Genomic DNA, 22869 nt, shown 5'->3' on the forward strand with positions numbered 1-22869 from the left:
AGTCGTCACGGTTCGATCCCCACTAGTAACTGCTGACCAGACCTTCGTTTGGACTCCTGGTCGATCAGTTTCTTTCAGAGTTTGCCAATTTTTTTGATTTTCATTGAAACGGTTCATGTAAATAAGCATTTCCTTTCCAATCTCTCTTGCAAATCTCAAGTTATTCAGCGTATTGAAGTTCGCCAATGTCTATAATAAAATGCTGCTAAAAATTTCTCCATAGATGTCACTGTGGATGATGTTTGTATGAATTCGCATTGTATAAAAGTGCTTGTATTAATTGTATTGTTTCTGTATTAGTACACTCGTCGCTTTGGAGTGTACATGTTCGATTGAAATAAAATATATGTAGACAAAGCGATCAAACCTTCTCTAACTCTATAACTTTATCAATCCGGAAACGAGACCGCTCGGTTTGCAAAATCGACATGATTCAAAATTATCTTCACATCCATGCATATTATACAAACATACACGTGTTTGACGTGGCTTTTCGGATGAACGATGAAAGTCCCTGGGTATGTTTTCAGCCAATTACAAACGACCCATACCATTCGTTTGTACCGCGAAGGGTATTAGTACCTTATCGCAAACACACACACACCCCGTTGTCAAACACGTGATACGCAAATAACAATTTCATCCAGTATTTAGCCGACAAACTGGGAACAGACACTTGAGTGAACATAACACTTCTAAAAAAAAAAAAAAAAACAATAAGAGAGTAAACTGCCACCTCTAGAATATTACTGATAATATCAAATAATAAAATACAAAGAAAGAGTGTCACGAACCTAAAGCCAGCATCAATATAAAATAATCAGCCACAAATACAAAACATCCCTGCGAGGCCCAAATGTAAGAGAGGAGATCATATTCCACTCATACACCACATTCAATTGTGAAAATAACGATGAGTGCATGCTACCAGACAAATGAGTTAAAACATTCTTCGATAACCTACACTCACTGAGGTGGAATATATGACATTCAAGCTCAGCAACAACGTTTTCATTGAGAAGTTGGATAGTTATTGGAATATGAGCCATTCGATAAAGAACTGTGCGAGCAGGAGGTACAACCATCAAATGATGATGTCTACCACGCACATAATTACAAAGGATATAAAGTCTCAAATGTTCCAGCAACGACGGGCACGGCGTATTACCACGTAGAAGCTGAAGAACAAAACGAGTTAATGAGAAGTTTCTCCGAAGTTCAAGATAATTATTCCCAGAGTAATTTTCTTCATGCGGATTCCACACAATCTATGTATAGTCTAGCTTGCTTCTCACAAGCGAGTTGAAAAATAAGCGAGAATACAAAGGGTTGGAGAATATCCTGCCTTATATCAAGACAAATCCGAGTCGACGAAAGGAAACGTCAGCGACTGTCTTGATGTGGTAGTGAAAAATGAGTTGAGGATCAAAATTGATACCTAAATTGACCATAGATTCCACACGCTTCAACAAGACGGATCTAATGAAATATCCGTGACAATAGAGCGAATGTGCACGACTATTGCTCATGATTGTACATTTATTAATATTAAGTTCTAGACCTAAAATAGAACTAAATTCCAAGACAGCGTTAGTGTCAGATTGAAGAAGAGAGGCTTGCTCTCATCCTTGACAGAAAAGAATAATTTGACGTCGTCAAAAAACAAGAGATATGATGCATTGGATAAAACTCTAGGGAGGTTATTAATAAATAAAAATGATAAATATTAAAGTAATAGTTAAATTATAGAGTATTATACACTAGTGGTTTCACCCGACTTCGCTCGGTATTTATAATATAAGCCACTTAAACTTAGCTAATTCAATAGTAAACATTTTATTATCTGTCTTCATGTGGTTGTGAAAGGTGAGTTGAGGATCAAAATTGATACCCAAATTGACTATATATTCCACACCCTTCAACAAGACGGATCCAATGGAATATGCGTGACATTAGAGCGAATGTGCACGACCATAGCTCATAAATGCACATTAAAATCAAGTTCTAGACCTAAAATAGAACTGAAAATAGATTAAAAAGGAGATGATGGATTAAATAAGATAATTGTATGGGGTTGGATTGATTTTTGCTCTGAACGTATACGAATAGAAGCATATTGGAGATGCCTTCATCCAGCAATGGATGATAGATGGCTGTAAATTAAAATGCTGACGATGACCAAGACTTCAAAACAAAGACAGCTTTAATATCAGCTTTCTTACATCTTTGCCAGAAAAGCATAATTTGACGTCGTCAACAAACAAGAGATATGCACTGGATAAAACCTTAAGGAGGTTATTTATAAATAAAAATGGTAAATATAATAGTAATATATTATTAAAGTATTATATACTAGTGGTTTTACCCGGCTTCGCTCGATATTTGTAATATAAACCGACTAAACATGGTTAATTTAATAGTAATCATTTTATTATATTAAATATATTTGAATAGTTTTATTTTATTTGAATTTATTTGAATATTCATTAATATTTTTATTAAATTTAACGTCACGAATTCTACCACCCCAAACCCTACATACATACAAAGTCTCTTTCCAAATTATATATTAGATAATTAGTAAGAGAATAGAGAATAGAAAAATTCTTAAAAGTGCCCAAGAAGACTTGCAACAACATAGTCTAAAACCTTCAAATAGTGTATTTTCTTGACAGTATTTAATTTCGGAATACCATCTCAATATAATTTCATATCAGAAATACTATCATGTGATTATTAGATATTTGTGGTTAGATGTAGCCTTCATCCAGCAATGGATGATAACTGGCTGTAAATAAAAATGATGACGATGACCAAGACTTCAAAAAGAGTAGGTACATGTCAGGGGAGAAGAGAGCGTGTAGCATTCCTATGTTAAGTTGCATCCACTACCTGGAAATGTGAAATAGGTGTCGAGGGGGACGTTGAAAGTCATCTCGAATCGAATTTGAATATCTTTTGTCGGCTTCTGACGTTTGGATGCAAAGGATTGTTTGTTCATACGTGCGATTCGTTACGATTTGGACGCACTATGAAATATGTATGGGAACACAACCGACACACAAGTAGTCCGCCGACAGCGATTTGAATTGCAAATTGATCTGATCACATAAACAATATTGTATATCTCTCAGAATAAAACGAAAGAAGAAGAAGAAGAAAAAAAACGCAAAAGAATAGAAAAATGTATTCGATGTAAATCAGTATAAAGGAGGCAACTGAACATAACAATACAATACACTTTGAAGGGTGTTCAATAAATTGTAGGAATTGTATTATCACTAATTCAACGTTTACTTTATTCAAATGAATGTGCATACATACGTATACACATGTGTATAAGATTTCATGTATAAAATAACAGGAACTAATCATTTGGTGGGTTAGAAATAACAAAAATGATCAGTAATTTATTAAATAATTAATCAGTTAAATAATATAAATGATCGGTAAATATTCATTTTTCGATTAGTAATTAATTAAACAAGTGATCGGATAAATAATATAAATGATAAATAAAACCAAATAAATTATAATTTTTGACAGTTGGATGATAGCGCATCGCCCATCTTAGATCTTAGCAGCCAACACTTATTTATTTAAGGGTCAGGTTAGGTTAGGTTAAGTTAGGGTTGGCCCTATTCATTTAAGATTAGCTTGTTAGGGTTGGTATTTATTAATTTAACGGACACGCGAGACAGTGAGACTGAAATGAAACTGGACCGAGGGGGTTAAAAACGGAGAGGGGGTTTACGCATTCTACTTCACATGTCAGAATGCGTAAAACTGATCGTTTCATTTAATAATTCATCATTTATTTTAAAATCTTATCATTTAGTTTTATATACTGATCATTTTGGTTTAATTACTGCTCATATTATTTAAAAACTTATCATTCTACATATTTAATAACTGATCGCATAGCAACTGATCAATACAAACTGATCATTTATTATATTCACTGATCAATACATTATTTTTACCTACCAAATGTTTTTTTTTACTGATCAAAATGTGATATCTACGATCGATGTGTAATTCGATATAATTTCGCATTCTTTCAGTTTTTAGTTTAATCCGTCATAGACCGACTATATAAAAATGTTAACTTGTTATTCCTTTCGTAAACATTTACTGCGTACGGATAGCTAGTGTATGCATTTACTAGAAAACGTGTTCATTCTTTCTTCCGTGTATACTGTCACTGGTTGGTTTTGATGATGCATATACTTACTAGTCAGTGTATACTGATTCGAGCTTTACACTCGTACTGTAACACGTACATACATATGTAAATATTAGGTTCATATTCATCGGTACATTAAAAAGAAATATTTATCCATGGAATTCATACGACCAGAATATTCAGTTTTTAATCATTTTTATGACTTTTTTGGACCAAATTGTCAAATTAATGTTGCTATGTTTTTTGAAAAATATTTATTTCTGCAGCGCTATAAACGGTTTCCTTGTTTATTCAATATTTAAAAACAAATTATTATTTAATTTCAAAATTCTGTCTCCGATGATGAGACAAGATAGTACAAGCTTCATTAGAATAAATGTAATTTGTTCGAATTGATATATATGTATGTAGGTTTCATTTATAGACTTTGGTAACAACCAAATGAATTGGCTAATTTCATCTAAATGTATTTTCCGAAATTTTAAACCCATTTTATTGATTTTTTGGCCAGAAATCGGGGGAGGGGAAGAGATGAATAATTTTGGCAACATCGTTAATGAGCTCGTTTAATAATACGAGCCATTATATTTGAAGTGGCTTATGTCCAATTTTCAATTCCAAAAACACTACTTCCGTTTGACTTAATTCACAAATTGTTATCGCTTATTTTAATTCGATATATCCAGGATTTTGGAAAGGCAGAATAAACGTATTACAGGCCACCAGTATTATAAATATTGTTAAACGCAAAACATTATATTTAATATTTCTCGAAATGAAGAATATCAGGCTTATGCGACTTTCAAATATAACGGCTCGTATACGTATATAATATATACATACATATATATTTATATAATACATTTATTGACTTCAAGAAGTTATTCGAGTTTGGAAATAATTATCAAGAAAATCGAACAAATTTTCCGATTTCGGCTGACATTTGAACTGATAAATAACAATGTTTGACAAATAACGACGAGATATGACTTTTCTTATAGATCTATACCCAGTAAATACGAATCTGGTAATAAAAAATGTTTATTGGCTCGAGATTCGGAGATATGTGTTTTTTAAATCGCGCGATTTTTCTATATCTTGGTGTTATTCAGTCGATGTCTCAAAATATGTCAATTTTATGTTCAAAATGAATATTGGAATCTATAGTCGGGTATTTTATCTTTCATTTTTGGTGCTTTTCAGTATTCAAATCTCTTTAAGTAGTCGTCCAGTTCAAATCAAAAGTCAAAAGTACGTATTTTCACTTGGGATTTTTTCCCACCGTTAATACTACTTTATATTGAGTTTTTTCTATTGAAACATATTTATTAGGATAGTGTTCTGACCACACTATTTTTTTTTTGTTTAAAAGGGTTAATCAGAAGTGTGCTGAATTTTAAATCAGTAAAATTCCGAGCTAAAAGCTCGTACTAGTATTTACTCGTATTTACACAAATCTAAATTGAATTAATAGGGATAATATATTAAATTGTCTTTATATGAGAATTAAATAAAATTCCACTTAGAAAAATTATATTTCGACTATTCTTGTGGATTAATAACAAAAATTATTAAATTAAAAATTATTAAAAAAAAACCTCAATAAAATAAACGAATTTTTGTTATTAATCCACAACAATAGTCGTAATATGATTTTTCTAAGTGAAATTTTATTTAATATCCCGTCTCTGAACCATTTTTCGTGTCAAACAGTGTAAGCATTTATCCGATAAAGCTACCAAACATTTGAATTATTCAAATATCGAATAGTAAGTCTTGAAATATTTGGAAAATATTATCAGAATCTTAATTTGATACATCAAATCGAATCGAATGTGCTGTATGTAGATGGATCGAAATAAATTACACAAATTTGAGATTCATTTATATTGAAAAATTCATTAATATACTTACATATATTATGTGTTAAGACTTTTCAGCTATCCATTTATAGCTGACGAGGCCCAACATTATGAAAGCTATTAATCCACCAGAACAATTTCCACCTCCACAGTGGAGGCTTATAATTTAAAATGTACACTATTTATGTGCTGGATACCCTGTCTACATTAAATGTATTAATAAATAATTCCTATTCAGAGTGGGTTTAATTTTAAAAGGCTACGTCAAGTATCTAAAGCGCTATCACTTGACGCTAATCTCAGTTGTCACGAGGTATTTTCACATTACACACGATATGTAAATTGAACTAACCCATTTTATATAATATAAACGTTCCACTGGTTTTTCCGACAGGTATACATACCCAAAAGTTCGCAGGGTAGAGGTGATTAGACCAAGGCCGATAGCGTAGTCGAAGGTTACTTTAATTGGCGACCTTCATTCATTATTCACCGGTATTTTAATAATAAAGATTTCGACTTAATTTCAATGACAATGCCATAATGTTTAAAGCTCATACATGGAAACAATTCTAAAGCGAATTTCCACACGAGCGAAAACGGAAAATTGCATATTCGCCGCATGCCGGAAGCTTTACTTTACTTGAATTTGCAAAGTACATACGAGTTGCAAAAGCTTTTCAGAGTTCTACTTGGGAAAATTTCTACAGTAATTAAACGATAAATAAACGTATGTAAATACTTATGTATGCATTTATATGATATAAGTTTTATAGTTATATTAAAGAGAGTTTAATTAAAATTATATATGTACTACATATGTATATACTAGAAACTAAAAAAATATTTTTGTTCATAAAAATAAATTGGTTTTAAAACAATACGATTTTGTTTTTTACAATTTGTCGAAACTATAATATATTTTTCTATTAAATTATTGATGTTTGAGAAAAAGTAATATATCCAACATTGTATCTAAAAAAAACCGTTAAGTAAATAATCTGTCAATGAAATTTGACCTATTTAATATGTTTTAGTTTCTTTTACATAGATATACATTGCATGTGTATTTTTGACCACAAAATTTAATTCGCTTACATTTTTAATAAATAACAGTACAAATTACTGTAAGAATTAGAATGAGATTTTTAGTGCTTTCGGAAATATCATAGCTTACCTTGAAAATCAAATAATTAAAAGGATATAATTTACATAAATAAAGTAAAGGATTAAAAATATTTCCAGGAAGCAAAGTTTTCTTCAGTAAAATATATCTTAAAAAAATTATTATAGTATTGTTATATATACATAAGTATAGCAATCCTTATACTAGTAGATCATTATCTTATTTTTTATCGAAAAAGCAAGCTTTTTATATTCAAAATAAATATTTGATATACGTATTTGACTTTTTGGCTACTAAAAAAAAATCATGTCACGCTAGGAAACAGTATAATAAGCTACTATTATTATTATATAATAAAAAAATATATTTCGATTAGCAAAGGTGAGCTTTGACCTATATAATATGGACAATAATATACATATTTTACATTCATTTATATATATATTTTCCTTCTTTACGAAAATCGAGACCTCAACGAGACTGCAGTTGGCGTCGCGACGCATCAACGTGGAAAAGTGCCATGAAAATGCTGTAAAATACGTCAGAATTACACTAAAGCTCACACACATGACCTTAAATTCGTATGTATGTATATTTCCAAACGTCACGAAAAACATACAACAAAATAAAAACGGAATTTATTCTTCATTGAAAAACGCATGGAAACAAGCCAGTGAGTACGGCGATGATCGTATCATATTTATATCAAATATTTAGATAAACTGTAACTTCCTGGGCAGCATCATGCCAAGAATTCGCACTCTGGAGAAAACGCTTCTCAAAATAATATTCAACATATCACAAAGCGTTAATGTGATAACTCACTTTTTATTATTAATTATATTATTTCACCATGGTGGCATTAAAAGTTGCCCCAAAGTGAAGCCTATGGTCAAGTTTGTACATTTGTACTATAAATTATTATAAATTTTGAAATTATATTCGATTAAATCGTTTAGAGACTATTCAGGAGCATTTTCTGCGTCATTTAACCTATAAGTAGAGACACGTATTTTGGGCATTTTGTTATTAATGCTTAATTGATGCTAAAATTCGGAATTAATGCTAACAGATGCTAAATTCGTAAAATATGCGAATATATGATAAAATAACAAACAAAAGTGAAATTTGCATAAAATTTATAAAATTAATAGATAATTTAGAAGGGTCTTCCTATCCCTTTGCCCATTTATTATGTGAACAAATTGAGGGGAAAAAACAGAGCTTGCAGTTTACCATAGACGGTGTTTTACCTGTCGAAACCAAGCAACTGCTTTTGTCTACTACTGTAAACAAAAGAAAACAGTTGAAGCTGTGTATCCAAAAGGCTGCTTAAAAAAGCGTCTTAAAACTATACTCGCACTGAAGACTAAATGAGACAAATCTATTCCTCCAAACATTGAGTAAACTATTCGATCCATCTGTGGCAGGTACAAAATTTAATATTAATGTTAAAGAAACAGTTTTGTTTTTTAGAAACCTGCCATTGTTTAATGTATTAACAGAGGCTCAATGTTTGGAAAGATATCAGCACTTTTTTAGACAATTAATAGAGAATATAAAAATAGAATCCACGCCGGATATATTGCTACTTTTGATGGCAACAAAAATTAAATATGAAGAGTTTGGTTGTGCAGCTCTAAAATCTATTTGGTGCACCATCAATAGTGTGGATTCTGAAAGGTATTTTAATAAATACAATATAATTGCTACCGATCATCGCACAAATCTCAAAAAAAAAAATCTGTAGAAATATGCTCTATGTTTTGTTTTAATAAATTTTAATTGGTATTTTTTATATTCATATTTTTTATCTTTGTATTTTTATATTCATGTTTTTTTCATTGTAATTTTAATTCCAAAACATTTCTGAATTTTTCTATTATTTTTTATTTGTTGTGCTGTCTTTAAATTGTATATACATATGTATATAAATTTTATTAAAATTCATCGAAATTTTTTATTATTTAAAATTAAACTCTTCATAAAAATAGATGCTAAAATTGAACATTTTTAATGCCCTAAACGCTTAAATGCAAAATGAAAATGATAAAATTGGCAAAAATAGATGCCCAAAATACGTGTCTCTACCACATATAAGGCTGGTCTTATTAGATTGTCGACAACCTATAAAGACAGACTCTTTCATTTTAAGACCATAAGTTTTTGTCTCACTTTATATTCAATTTGAAACTAAGAATAGGATTTGAGATTTTTATTTATTCTTTTATTTGATTTTTTTCACCTCATCTTCATTTTTATTATGTATTATTTATCTCATGCTTTTTTTCTTTTTATTTTATGCTTAGTATTGTATTTTATTTTTGTGTTCTTCTCTTTTTCAAATGTAGGCCATTGTGGCGCATTAGGTTCTTCCTGTAATGCTATAATGGTCCAAAACTATAAACGAATGAATGAATAATGTACGAAAATTCGAATTTTAAGCACCAACACACTCTGGAATGGATAACTAACTCGTGGTAAGAATCCCAGCATTTTTGTGGCTCGCAAACAAATTAAACCGCATACCGAAGAATAGTAGTAAGAAAGAAAAAAAAAATAGTACATACCAATTTTGGCCAAACTGGCGAAGAAGATCCACAGTCCGATGATGAAGGCAGTTTCGACCCTCTGGAATTCGACTGTGAAGACTTCTATCCGTTTGACGTGGCCATGGTGTGGATGCTCGTTCTGGGGGGCTCCAGTGGTGGTGGTTGGGGGCGAAAGGGGCGCCGCCCCCGAGCCTGCGCCCCCATCGCTAGGCTGGGTCTGCTGTTCGTAATTCGATAACTCGGCCCCACCACGTTCCAGAGCCAGTGCCTGTGAATAATCAATCGACCGAAATCAGATTATGTCACCTCAAAGTGTGGACGATCCTACATTTGCAACGGGGACTACATAATACACATTTGGATCTTTTGGATCGATTATGAAGACACCTGGTACGGTTGTGCCTTTGACAGATTTCGGGTACGTTTGCACTTATACAAGCGTGGTTGTTTTAACACGAAGAAAGTACATTCAAATTAGACTTTTCGGAATATAATTATGAACAAATATTTAATGCAATTATCGTGCTTGTGTCTGGCAAGCTTTTGTCACAGTCCATATCATGCTATCCTCAACATGCCGTCTGTTTCTTGGCTTTGTTTTGGAAAGGAGCAATTTTTATTAAACAAATTACATGCAGAGGTATCATACTGATGATTTAGAGAAAAATAATAGAAAGAAATTGTTTTTCGAAAAATTAAAGGTATCCTGTAACTTTCCATTTCAGATCAGAGAAATGTTATAATAATAGAAGTGGCTTTAGGCGTTATATTGTTGTCAAGTGACGATTGTCCACAGACATTCCTAAATAATTTTAGCATCAGTCGTATTTGATGCTTGGTGCTCGACGTATGTCCGATAAAAACTTCTCTGGATAAGGGCAATGGGCAAGTGCATCGTTAAAAATTGCACAATACAATCAAAAACATACAATAAACAACATGAGATACATTTTTATACGTAAATTGATCATTTAAGTAACATATTATTCAATTAACATCGTAGTTTGACAGTTTTTAAAAGTGTCATGGCGATCGCCGGAATTCTACATAATATTTCAGGGGTGGCACAAGAGAAATGTAAAAAATATTTTTAAATAAATGTAAAAACATTTTTCTTGGTGGCGCCGAATAATCAATTATATTAATATCCAATTATTTATGTTTAATTAATAAAAACATCGTTAGTTTTATATTATATATATTTTTGTTGAAACTATACATTACACGTTAATTTAAGAGTTCCCAAGGGCAGACAAATACATATCCCTTAATAAATAAATAAATAAATTGTAAATAAATCTATCTAACGTATATATAATTATCGAAAAGGAATTTAATTCTGTAGTAATATGTGATGACCCTGATTCTATATTGCGTAGTTACGGAAACGGACGCTTGTTATTGAAACAAAAATTTGTTCGAAAGGGCGATTCTATTAGTATAACATTTCTCTGGCCTGAACCATTAGATAAGTGAAACATAAAAAACCCTTGTAACAAAAAAGTAAACGTTATACAAAATTTATAATATCAATCTCAAAGTCAGTGTGACCTTTTTTTGAAATTTTGAAAATCTATTGAGGAAACGTTCCGAGGGTCAATGAGCCGAGAATTCGCATTTTATTGTAACCAAAAATTGAGCAAATGCTAAAGAAAATAAATTTAACTAATAAACAAATGGTTATAACTTTGTTTCTATAAAAAAAATATTCATTTCAAATTTTTTTGAATTGAATTTGAATTAAATTTGGTTCTTTGCATTTATCGACCATGCAGTTTTGCATAGTTAAACTAAGCATAGAGAATCAATTGTTTACTAATCATACACAATAGCTTTGTGAATAATTTTAATTTTAATTGTATAAAACCAAACTTACATATATCTTTTATTGACAGAAACCAGCTTTATAAATATTATATGAATAAACATACACATATATGTATATACATATTTATGCATATGCAGATAGTATAATTATCAAAAAATCGGGCTTAGATCCTTTATGTAAAAATTTTCCATATAAAAACTATAATACAAGCTCTCTGAAAGACTAAGCTGTACATAAATACGTATAAGAAAAATTATTACTTATAGATTTTAGAATAAAACTGATTTAAAATAAGAGAACGCGTCGTCTAAAATTAATCAAAGTTAGTGTTTACTTTGAAAAGTACTTTCGTGAAGATGAAGATCAGGTCAATAGGGTCAAATATCCCTTCAATACATATCCACGATCGAATTTCCCGTCTAAAAATAAATTACAAAGCATTTTTCAACACCTTTGAACCTCAGAAACAGCAATATATTTTTTATTATTTAAGTAAATTATTTTTTATTATTAGTATATTAGTATTTTTTATTATTTCAGTATATAACATTCAATTTTGTATAATATATATTTCGAGGTTGATAAAGCCCTGAGCCCAAAAAATTGAAAACATCTGATATGTACATATACGTTTATTTGGGTACACATATTATATAAGACGGGTACATACATACATGTATATATGTATGTACATATGTACATACATAGATACCTTTGTCATAAGGCCATGAATTGTAATGAAGTAATATATTATAGATATCTACCAAATTCTCAAAAAAAAAAAAACCACTGAATATGTAAAATGCAGTCTATCGTGTAACAATTTGGAAATTTTCGTATTGAGATGTTTTTTAATAATATATTAAAACATTTTAAAATTTGTAGTACAACTTCCTGTAATTGGCAGCTTTATAATTTGATAAAATATACAAATGATGCATTTTTCATTGGTGTTAAATCGACACGTGATGCAATTTTAGATTAATTTTACAGAAAATATCAATGAGATTTCTAGCTTTAGTAGCACATACATAGTATAATAGAAATCGGTCCGAATTGATAATGATATTTTGATAATAATTTACGCAATATACTTGATGATAGCTTTATTGTCTTATTGTGTTCACATATCGAAATTACACGTACGTATTTATTCAAAATTTAAATTTCAGAACACAGACAATTTGCGACGGTGCGACGTGCAATTGTCGAATACAATTGCACAATTCAAATGCAAAAAATAATAATATACCTGCGTACGTCAACCTAAAATTACAATAAAGCAAACAAATTAAAAATTCCCATGAATTTTCATCAATTTGTTCTCGACGATTAATTCAAATACTAATGAACGACTGACGCTCACAAAAAAAAAAAGATCGAATCGCACCATTTGTCGTTTAAAATGGGTCAATTTTGACGAGATAAAATCACAAAAATCATCATCGTCAGCCGTGACACAAATGCACACGCATGATTATTTAAAATCGCGGGAAAAAAATTTACTCTCGAAAATCGGCATTTTCCGCACAGCTATTATGTAGTACGTGCGAGATTTTCATTCGTTCGGGAAAATATCAATTTACGTCGCTATCTTGGAAAATCGAGCTAATTTATATGCCAGGAAGGCTTTCATTCAAGCTCTTCCTTTATTAGCTGAATGCCTATCCAACATCTTCCCGACATAATTGAGGTGTAGAATTTCAACTTGATTACATTTCTTAGTGTTTGTACGTTCATTTTTAGCCCATTGACATTGTTCACTTTCAGAAACATTATTAAAAACGTTACGAGATAAAATTCACCATGAAAAATATTATTAAATATAAATTTTTAAAAGCGTTAACCATCATTTCCGGTAATAATATCTTCACCCATACTAAAATAACCACTAAATCGCCACGCGTTTGTAGAAACCTATTCGATCATATTACATATTATATGTGTTTAGTGCCAACCCTTGACACTACCTCTTGAATATATCACAAACAAACGAAAAATATTGACTTTTTTCAATTTCATTAGTATCAGCAGCAACGTGATCTAGTGGTGAGTGTTGTATTCTTTCGTGCAAGGTGTCACGGGTTCGATTCCCACTCGAGTCTTGGTTTGTCGAGGTCGACCGTTTCTTATCATAACTTGCCAATTTTTCTGATTTTCATTGAAACGGTTCCTGTAAAATTGGCTTTTCCTATCCAATTGTCTAATGCAAACCTTGAGTTATTGTTATATTTCAGATTTCGCCAGATTTCTCTCCATAGATGTCTCTGTGGATGATTATCAAATGTAAAAATTCGTATTGTTACATAATAAAACGCGTTGTATACGATATTTTATCTCCAACGTAATGGCAGACGATACATTAACGTATATTGATGACCAAAATGAGCAATATGGCAAAGTATGAAAACGATCGGATAAGAGATAAAAATGACCACTAACACGAAAGCCATGTGAAACGTAAAGGAAGTATGTAAAAAATATTATTTATCGTATTGTTTACGATGTTTGTAATGTCTAACCATACACGTCAGGTACTGTTTCGATTTACATGTGTATGTATGTAATAATTATGTATTTAATATATGTAATATATAATTTCTCGACTCTTAATCTGTTTAGCACACTCGCCGCTTTGGAGCAATCTGTTAGACAAGTGTGCATGATTAATTGAAATAAAAAAAATAATAAAATCACAGGATATTTTTAGATGTCAAAATTAATTTTGAGTGATTAAATACGAAGGAGCGCGCACCGGTGCGCTTATGGCGATGAAGTGGGTAATTACTCAATTACCTTAATCGGGGACTTTTCCGGGACTAAAAATTTATATGGTAAGTTTTATATAAAAATTTTATGTAAAATTTATATAATACGGAATTCTCTCATTATAAAAATCATATTTGTTAAACACGCCATATTTACATACAAAGCTTCGGCTCATTCCACTCGGTGGCTTAAAATAAAATAAAATATATTAAAAAGATAACGTATATAAGGATAGGCGCCACTTTTTGAATTTAAAAAACAAAAAATTCAACAATGCTATTACAATTTTATTTAAAAGTGCCGAAGAAGGCCAAAGTCGCTTCACAGCATTTATTCAACGATTCAAGAGGTCCACATGGATCCACCGCTCACTTCAGAATAAACTGATGTACCTTCTTATGACAAGTTTCACACCATAGCTTGCTCAATCTATGTATGTATCTATTGTCTAGGCACGTAAAGATCTACCGTGGTGAGTCTATTGTTCTGTGCGAGCCCCAGCGTATCCTTTGTTCGGGCACTTACTCAGTCCCGTTTGCCTAATCGGGGGTCTCTACTGTTCACCCACGAATGCACTTAGACAGTGTATACCCTCTCTATCATGTTCTTACGTTACAATAGTTTTCGAGTTATTCACAAAATAAACAAATCTTCTGAAATATTAAAATCGTGATGAGGGATCAATTCAAAATATGTATACGAATAATATCAGTCTGTGTTTAAAATCTCAAAGTTTAAATTTCTAACGAACACAGTGCTTTAACTATCGATCCTTCGTACTAATACATATATACGATAAAGTTATAAAACAATATTATAATAATGTTATTATACTGAAGCTTAATTTTAAATATATGTATACGACGCAGAAAAGCCTTCGAATTCGAATTTCATAAAAGGTAAAGGCCCGCGTCTTTTCTACGAATTCCATTATAGGACCCCTTTTAAAGGGTCCGACACACTTCGGGGAAATTTTCGGCTATTTTCCTCCGTCCCGGGAAATCTTAAAGGTTAGTGACGTCGTTTCGCGGACGAAAAGCATTTCTCTAATTCCGTACCGCATCGAAGGGCTTCCTTTAATATACCGCAGAAATATTATAATAATATACAGATCCTGGCGATATTATATTTTTAATGTTCAGCGACGTTTATGTTAATCAGCGTATGAATATTGATTTTTTTAAATAACCAAATCGATTGCTGAAATGTCAAAAGGTTGACATTTAAAAAAACTTTGTATATAATAAAAGAATAAAGGCATATATGCATGTTTACGTTATCTGTCGTTTTGATTGAGCTTTTATCTTCAATTTTTGGGCACATAATAACAGTATATCCTCATTCAATAATACACGACTTCATGTTATTTTTGGTAATTAATATATAGATAAAGTATCGCAGATACCGACAACATATTATCATTATTAATATTTCGCGGTTATCGATGAGTGTATCGTATGAATTGTGTTTTACTTAAATTGAATGTTTATTTTATACTTTATTCGTATACAATATGAAGCACTAGATATTTATGTACAAAAAATGAATGATTTTATATGTATATTTTTCATTTTTCCATAGCTTTAACAATTGTGCTTCATTTTAAGGCCTATACATTTTAGATACCTACAAATTTAGATACCTATAATAGAGGAATTCTAGATTTACTTTACTTTGTTTATATGTAGGTATAAGTTGATGTACTCAGCGTCTCCCAAATTATATATTTTTTCACTTTAGTAAAGTATATTTTATCTTTCCATATAACGATAGATTGAATAAAGTACTGTAATGAACATAAATTCTGATAAATCACATTTTCATTCCATTTTATAAATATCGATAAGCATTCCGCGATCGGAAACAGTGTTTCTTTTAACATTCAATACATTTTTCCTTGTTAGATTATATAATAAATGATTTTGTCGTTGTTATATCAACTTTTAAGACTCTAGAGCAGTAGTTTATATAATTTGTTAGCTGAATAATTGCGTAACGGGTTGAATTCATACGATGCAAATTTATTTGGACAATTTATTGCGACGTTTTATCGCTCATACCCACTAGTAAGTTCTTATTATTATATATTGTGAACCAACTATCAAAATAAACCGACCGTTAATTTCAAATACTGAACGTTAAACATAAAACACTAATCTACTAGCTCTTTATCTATTCTTTGGTTTATTAAATTTATTACAATTAAATACAGATCAATCGCTATCTAAAATTCAAATATCGTATGAAACTATCCCTTTCATTGATACATCACAATACTAAGTTTTCGAATAGAAACAATCTTGCAACTAAGAAAACAACCGGAAAACCACTATTTAAGATTCAACACCAGTCTATGATTATACTCTTTTTATGTACATTTTTTATTACACACTACATAAAACGTCTAAATTTTCTTTTTGCTTTTTAACATCTCGTATAAAACTGCTAGAAGTGTTATAATTTATAACCTTCTGTGTCCGCACATGTCATGTGCATATTATACAACAGTACACATAATATATATTACCAATTTACCCTAGTTCCAGCTCGATATGAACAGGTGAGTCTGTATCGACCTCTAAACAACTTTTTTTCTCATTTCGCACACTCGAACTGCCATAAAATGTATCTACATATGTGAAGTTACGCGTGCAATAAAACCGAATGTACCTGACATTGTTTACGCATTATTATATAAAATCACGTGTGTGTTGTTTCAATACGAAACTAATTCGAATTAAGCATTGCCATATTCACCTTACGACGGTGATAATAACATTATAATATAACAGTGCTTTATTAGGTGAAAGAAATGGCCTCGACCGCCTTTTAAGGTACAGCATCATCGTATCATCGTGTGTTATCACGATTTTTATTTTAAATAATATTTTATAGAGAATAGAGTATGCTGATTACAGTATGACCCAAATACCGATAGTACAACTTTAGTATATAATTTGAAAAAAATGATTAAAACATTAATTGAAACGCTGCGGTAATATTGTATCAGAATTGAAATTAAATTTTTTTTATATCATATACTAGAATATTTAAATGAAATACTAGGTTTTAATTTAAAAATGAGCAGATTCAAATAGGAAATATTTGCTGTTCGTTAACTCGGAACGTTTCCTCATTTTAATTAACTTTTAAAGCGATCTTTATTATAAAATTCGGTCTTTAATTCGACACTTGTAAATGCTATGAACTTAATGATACGATCTGTATTCCAATGGCGTACGGTTGATGGTAGTAATAAAACTGAAGCTAAAATAATAATAAACTATCAAAATGTTCGGCCTCAGTATTAGGGATTGCAGTTTTCCGTCACATATCTTAAACCGGTAAACGGTAAATTATTTTACATACCGTTTACCGGTAAATGAAAAAAAAATCGTGGATGTGGTAACAAAACTGTATGTGGTAACTATTCCTAAAAAAATTAACCTATATTGAATCGTAAATAATTAAAAATAAATATCAGATGAATAGCGTCATATAAATACAATCAAATGAATTTGTAAAAATAAATGAACTTTATTTTTTACAAGGCTATTCATATGTTTCATTTATTTTTAACCAATAAATTTATTTATTCAAAATTTGGATCATAATTGAAACAACCATCTGATCGCATTTATTTTGATTTGGTTGTTCTCTGTTGTCAGAGAATGTATCAATTTGAAATTTCCAGATTTAATACCAAAAATAAACAAATTTAATCCACAATAAGCGATTTGCATAAATTTTTAATGTAATATTATACAATTATATGACTTTATATGTACTCGGTTCGCGATAAAATAGTTTCCGGTAACTACTGATAAATTTACCGATGTTTACCGATGGCGACATTTTGGCGATTTACCGGTATACCGGTATTGAAATCCCTAATCAGTATACGACGTTACTCAACTCGAACCAACAAAATTATTTCAACAATTTTAAATTAAAAAAAGACGTACATTTCAATGTACATATTTTTAGCAAATTGAATATTTCGCAATCCAGATAAGTGATATTAAAATACTACGAAGCACATAGTTATATTAACTCATTTATCACTCAGCATACGTATGTATTTTTGGTACGATAAGTGTTATCTTGCGTGCGTCGGAAAATTACGCTCCCATTTTCCACCATCGATTTTCTTTTGAATTTTTCAGCGAAGCATCGCAACCGAAAAAGGCGAAAAAATCAATCCCTGAAGTCTTATTTAACCTTGACTTAATAGCTACATACATATATGTATATCGATCATTCGTTATGTGAGGACTCCAAGTGTCTGACCCACATTTGGACTGGGTCTCGCGGGCGCCCTGGGGCAATAGTCTAGAGTAATGGAAAATACGAGTGTAGTATATATATATTGTATATATCTACATATATGTATATACATATATAATAGTATGGGCAAGGTTCGCAAGGTTGAACTTCAAACATCGTGCAGTTTAATTGGCAGTTTGACCGCGACACGGTTTTTGCGATACCATTTTGGGTCGATTCTCTCAGTCTATGGATTTAACTTTGATTTAAAAAATAAGTGCCAATTCCATTACAAAATCACCCATTGAAATATAAGCAGATACAACATTAGTAGAAATTAAAATACAAAAGAAATTGAGACAGTTAATAGTTTGGTTTTTTCGCGGATGGTTTTATTCCATAGCACTCAAAGTACTTAAATATCAAATATAATAATAATGTTACGTATACTAAAAAGAGCCGCCGAGTAATTGCGATCGGATTAGGCCGGGTAGCGTCCTGAGAGACCGTGTGACCGGTGTAAGTGGTTTTAAGGATTAGCGACAAGCTAAGTGCATGAAAGCTAAACAATGATTGCACTTAGACAATAACAATAACAAATTAGACGTCGAAGATGTCCTGAGAGATCTATCCCTTATAAGGCGATACTTATGTAGGCGATATCAGGTCATTCTGGACTTAGCACTGACAGTGCGTGTATCTCCTTAATCATCAATAAATGCTGTGATACGAATGTTGGCCTTTTACTTGGATCCTCCACCCACCCCTACGCAACAATATTACATAACAATCTTTGTAGAATAATAATAATCAATCAAATAAATGATATTTAAAATTGAAAATGATACTGTAGCGTATGCTAAAAAGAGCCGCCGTTATAATTGGTTTTCTAGGATTACCTCCGAACAAAGTGCAAGTAGGCTAAACAATGACCACCGAATTGGCTTAGTAATGGCACCGCTCCCTTCTCAGAAGTGACAGCGATAGCGTGAGACTGAGTGTCGTGGTAATACATATCCTAGTACGAGACTATAACAATAGGCAAACAAACCGGACGTCGAAGATTCCCTGAACGACCTGTCCTTTATAAGGAGGTACTTAGACAATATCAGGTCATTCTGGACTGAGCACTACCAGTGCGTGTATCTCCTTAATCATCAATAAATGCTGTGAAACGACTTTTGGCCTTTTACTTGGATCCACCACCCACCCCTACGCAACAATACAATATTAGTAGTTTTATGGTGAAGCTATAAGATACATAATTAATTAAAAGTCCAATTTTAAACTCCTGATTAGCTCAAAGATAAACACAAATGGAATGGACTTAGTGGACGGTAACGGCATTCGGTCACTTCCCGCTACAGTTCTCAGAACTGACTTCGCGAAAGCGTGGGACTGCATGCCGAGACCGTGGGACTACGTATTTGGTACGTGACTATAACAATAGTTAAACAAACGCGTCGCAGAAGATGCAGTGAGTGACCTGCGCTTTATAAGCAGGTCCTTAGGCCATATGAAGGCATTCTGGACGGAGCTCTGGCAGTGCGTGGATCTCCTTAATTACCCAATAAATGCTGTGAAGCGACTTTGGCTTTTTATTTGGATCCTCCACCCACCTCAGTATTGGTAAAAGTCCAAATTCTCGACAGGGTGGACCCTCTAGGCTCGGAAGCGAATCTCGGTCGACCCGCTCCTTCCTGTCATCAGTCGCTCTTTGCGACTACTCTAGTATTGCCGTGCCCTGAATTAACTCGACTTTTACCTAATGAAATACTCCGACATATACTGCCTGGTTCGCATATAATTTCGGACGGTTGGGCATTTTAGTTAGGTTAAGTTAAGGTTGGCCCCATAAAATACAAAAATTATAATAAACTGGTCGTTGCTACGATACAAATGAAAAGTTAAAATAGTCGACTGCGATTCAAAGGTAGATCGCATACTAAAGTGGCAGCCACCATGCACTATGTACGCGCGAGGCATCAATGGAATTGTTGCGCACGTCACACACATTTTTTTTAAATCGCGTTAGATATATGAGCAAATCTCACCTTGGGTATTTCAGAGCTGAACGCCGGTCCTGCCGAGCATGTGTAGATGATGAGCAGGAAGACCAGCGCGCCGAGCTTTCGCGGCGTGATGCTCGGCCCCCTGCACGCCCTTCTGGATAGGTTGACACCGTGCTCGAGGCTCGGACAACTTGCCCCCGGAGCTCTAGCACACGGCGCCATTGTCCCGAAAAAGTCCATCAGAACGCACTGTCACCGTCGTCGAGCGGCCAGCTTGGCTACCACCTACCTACCACCTCTCGGCGTATCCAACTCTTTATATTTAACTAAATGTATTTTTAAACGGAAAACACCTATACGAATATTTTATTATTGACTCATTATCACATTCACCGTTTGCATATTTATTTATTTAAAAAACTATATAACAAATTGATATCTATGCCTATCACAACAACGTCAAGTTTACGTCAAGTGTAACGCTTATTGTCCGACTAGTGTGTTCGTGTGTATGTGTGTGTGAGTGTTGGGTGTGCGTTCGAAAAACAATATTTATCTATGTTTTTAAAAAATATAAATAATAAAAAATTTTACTATTAAAACTTTTTTAGGCACTATTTAATAGAACTATATATTTTTTCTATAACTCCATTCGTAATATATGGATACGTCTGTGGCGCTGGAGGCATTCGCATTCATTTGAACCTGAAACAATATTAAAATGATCTGTATTAGAGACTTTGTGATGCAGAGAAAATAGTAAAAACAAAATTGGAGACAAAAGGGGATAAGACACGCAAAAGAAAGCTGAAAGCTTTAAGATAATACTGCATTGAAAGAAAAATGGTCTCGAGAAAAGATAAGAGAGAAAATCAAAAGCAAACAGTCGATAATCTAATGTTATTCATTGGCGTTTTGAATAGCTTTAGTATTTACTGGATTAAATTGCTGGCAGTGCCCGGCGTTGCTCGGGTGGATAAAATTTAGCAAAAAATATCTTCGAGTCAAATGTAAAAGAAAACCAAAACTTTTCCAGATGATTCTATGTAATCTACGATCTATGTAAGTCAAAATACTATGCTAAATTTGGCTGATAAACAAACAATATATGAGCCTTTATATTTAAAGTAGCAGAAGTCCAATTTTCAGTTTTAAAAACACAAATTGTTATCAATTTTTTTAATTCGATATGTCCAGAATCTCGGAAAAGCAGAATAAACTTATTACATGCCATCAATATTTTCCAATATTACTAAACGCAAAACATTATATTTGATAATTTGCGAAATATTTTTCGAGATGAAGATAAGTGGACTTATTTATTTTATTTTATTTTTTCAGTAAACCTTACACACTCGTCATACAGATCGTTCCAAAGCGACGAGTACACTACACAGATTAAGAACAAAAATACAAGAATTACAAATAAACACACGATATTAAAAATTCTTACAATAAACACAGTTAAATTATTGGTTTCCACAGATTATGCCACATATTCAAAAATAACGGCTCATATGTAGAATATTTAAATATTATAGTTGTCCAGTCTATGCATTACATTTAAAAATAGTTAACTATTGATTTGCATATTGGATAAATACATGTACATACATGTACACATGTACACATGTACATATGTACATAGATTGTTCGAATTGTCCAGAATCTCTCGTAGGATCTGACTATTAAATTCGTAGTAGTTAAAGAAGCTATGGCACATCTATGAGAGATATCTCTGTATAGTATACATATACATATATGTACATATACTATACAAAGAGACTAATCTGTATAAAGTTTTTCTTTAACCGAGATCGAACGAGTGTTCGAGTGAACCGGGTTCGAGTGAGACCCCAGTATTTTTTAATCAAAATACAGCTTTTCTCAATACAAATGGGTTCAATATATATTTTATTAATCATTTTATACATCAACATAAAAAAGTTTCAGTCCTATAGCATGTTTTTGACTATTTTTGTATTAAAAAATAACGACAAGCATCATCATGCAAACGCACATAGATAAGGCCGAGAGGCGACTGCGTGACTCAATAACCACGCGCCGAAAGTGACGAAACCAATTGCTTATGAAAATAAAGCTGTCTCTTTCTCTCGCATTGATTCATCGATCAACAAGAATATGCAAGCGAACAGTCAAAAACATGACTTATCACTATCACCTTTAAATCATACTTTGGAATGTAGAAATGTATAAGTGTATTTTTTTACAATGTACCCCTTTTCTAAATCATACAAAAATTAGAAT

The 22869-nt window shown here is 31.9% G+C and overlaps 1 protein-coding gene across 1 annotated transcript in view; it reads right to left on the bottom strand.

Moving 5' to 3' along the window:
• The window catches only part of Nhe2 (Na[+]/H[+] hydrogen exchanger 2), a 62704-nt gene extending 41612 nt beyond the window's left edge, over positions 1-21092 (bottom strand). Inside the window, exons 1-2 of the mRNA XM_077429739.1 lie at positions 20644-21092; positions 9745-9994 (exon numbers count right to left, since the gene is read on the bottom strand). Coding sequence (XP_077285865.1) covers positions 9745-9994; positions 20644-20841 — 448 coding nt within the window. The 5' untranslated portion in view covers positions 20842-21092. The remainder of the gene's footprint in view (positions 1-9744; positions 9995-20643) is intronic.
• Between the last annotated feature and the right edge of the window lie 1777 nt (positions 21093-22869).

Source organism: Arctopsyche grandis, chromosome 4, assembly GCF_051622035.1.
Source record: "Arctopsyche grandis isolate Sample6627 chromosome 4, ASM5162203v2, whole genome shotgun sequence".
NCBI classification, from domain to species: Eukaryota; Metazoa; Arthropoda; class Insecta; order Trichoptera; family Hydropsychidae; genus Arctopsyche; species Arctopsyche grandis.